Source organism: Oncorhynchus keta, unplaced genomic scaffold (genome assembly GCF_023373465.1).
Source record: "Oncorhynchus keta strain PuntledgeMale-10-30-2019 unplaced genomic scaffold, Oket_V2 Un_contig_269_pilon_pilon, whole genome shotgun sequence".
In the NCBI taxonomy this organism is placed as follows: domain Eukaryota; kingdom Metazoa; phylum Chordata; class Actinopteri; order Salmoniformes; family Salmonidae; genus Oncorhynchus; species Oncorhynchus keta.
In genome coordinates, this window is record NW_026285285.1 from 255,263 (window position 1) to 257,500 (window position 2,238).

The following is a 2,238-nucleotide window of genomic DNA, read 5'->3' on the forward strand; positions in this document are numbered from 1 at the left end:
ACTGGACTGGAGTTAGGAACCACTGTTGGGGGTACTGGAGGACTGGAGTTAGGAACCTGGAGGACTGGAGTTAGGAACCACTGTTGGGGGTACTGGAGGACTGGAGTTAGGAACCACTGTTGGGGGTACTGGAGGACTGGAGAACCACTGTTGGGGGACTGGAGGACTGGAGTTAGGAACCACTGTTGGGGGTACTGGAGGACTGGAGTTAGGAAACCTGGAGGACTGGAGTTGTTGGGGGTACTGGAGGACTGGAGTTAGGAACCACTGTTGAGGGGGTACTGGAGGACTGGAGTTAGGAACCACTGTTGGGGGTACTGGAGGACTGGAGTTAGGAACCACTGTTGGGGGTACTGGAGGACTGGAGTTAGGAACCACTGTTGGGGGTACTGGAGGACTGGAGTTAGGAACCACTGTTGGGGGTACTGGAGGACTGGAGTTAGGAACCACTGTTGGGGGTACTGGAGGACTGGAGTTAGGAACCACTGTTGGGGGTACTGGAGGACTGGAGTTAGGAACCACTGTTGGGGGTACTGGAGGACTGGAGTTAGGAACCACTGTTGGGGGTACTGGAGGACTGGAGTTAGGAACCACTGTTGGGGGTACTGGAGGACTGGAGTTAGGAACCACTGTTGTATGGGGTCAAAAGAAACTGTTTGAATTAATTGATGCACAATTCATGAACGTGACCAGTAAGTACATAACTGAGGGAAACACTGGACTAGCAGAATTATCTCATGATAGGGTGAAACACGGATAAATCTACAAAGCAAATTAAACATATAAATACATATTTCTCATGTATCACGCATTTATAAAGATCTATTTAGATGTCTGTACCAGGAATGTCTCTCTATTTCTGTCTATGGTCTATATGATGTAGAGAATTGGAATGAGGAGGATGTAAATTACACAGTCAGAACTTTCCCCAACGCAACAGACATGTAAATGACTGAATATGTTGCATCATGAACATCAAGTTTGCCGAGTTAACCCTAGTTCTGTCAGGAACTCCCTCCCCTTCCCCCCAATCACCAGATCACATCACAAAGGAAATAGGTGAGGATAGAGTTTCTCAGGGTATAAACGATGAAGGGTTGAGGCCAGACAGTACACATGCTCTCCTGTCTGCTGCTAAACAGGACATCTATAGGACAAGGAGAATCAGTAGACTCCAGCACCAGTAGACTCCAGCACCAGTAGACTCCAGCACCAGACTGTGTCAGGCCCAGAGGATCAGTATCTCCAGCACCAGTAGACTCCAGCACCAGACTGTGTCAGGTCCAGAGGATCAGTATCTCCAGCACCAGTAGACTCCAGCACCAGACTGTGTCAGGTCCAGAGGGTCAGTATCTCCAGCACCAGTAGACTCCAGCACCAGACTGTGTCAGGTCCAGAGGATCAGTATCTCCAGCACCAGACAGTGTCAGGCCCAGAGGATCAGTATCTCCAGCACCAGTAGACTCCAGCACCAGTAGACTCCAGCACCAGACTGTGTCAGGTCCAGAGGGTCAGTATATCCAGCACCAGTAGACTCCAGCACCAGACTGTGTCAGGCCCAGAGGATCAGTATCTCCAGCACCAGTATCTCCGGCACCAGTAGACTCCAGCACCAGTAGACTCCAGCACCAGACTGTGTCAGGTCCAGAGGATCAGTATCTCCAGCACCAGTAGACTCCAGCACCAGTAGACTCCAGCACCAGACAGTGTCAGGTCCAGAGGATCAGTATCTCCAGCACCAGTAGACTCCAGGATGTCTCCCTGCTCTCTCCTCCTGTCCCTGCTGCTGGCTGCAGCGCTGCAGTGTGAGCATGCCCAGTGCAGACGTGTACCGTGCTCCGACCGTTGCTGCTCCTTCGTAGAGGGCTTCCCCGTCAGACTGAAGGAGCTCCGCACCGCATTCTCCACCATCAGAGATTACTACGTAAGTACTCTCTATATATATATATATATATATATATACATTTATATTAATATACTACTCTGTAAGTACTCTAATATGTATATACTTTTATATTAACATACTACTATGAAAGTACTCTCTCTATATACATACATTTATATGAAAATACTACTATGCGAGTACTCTATATATATATATATATATATACTGTATATATATATAAACACATTTATATTAATTAGTAGTATATAAGCACTCTATATATACATTTATATTAATATACCACTATGTAAGTACTCTAATATACACATTTATTTGAATATACTACCATATAA

General features: G+C 46.9%; 1 protein-coding gene across 1 annotated transcript in view; it reads left to right on the forward strand.

The window, feature by feature from the left end:
* Window positions 1–1,753: 1,753 nt before the first annotated feature.
* Window positions 1,754–2,238, forward strand: part of LOC127922752 (interleukin-10-like) — a 12,797-nt gene continuing 12,312 nt past the window's right edge. The window contains exon 1 of the mRNA XM_052506616.1: window positions 1,754–1,924. Coding sequence (XP_052362576.1) covers window positions 1,754–1,924 — 171 coding nt within the window. The remainder of the gene's footprint in view (window positions 1,925–2,238) is intronic.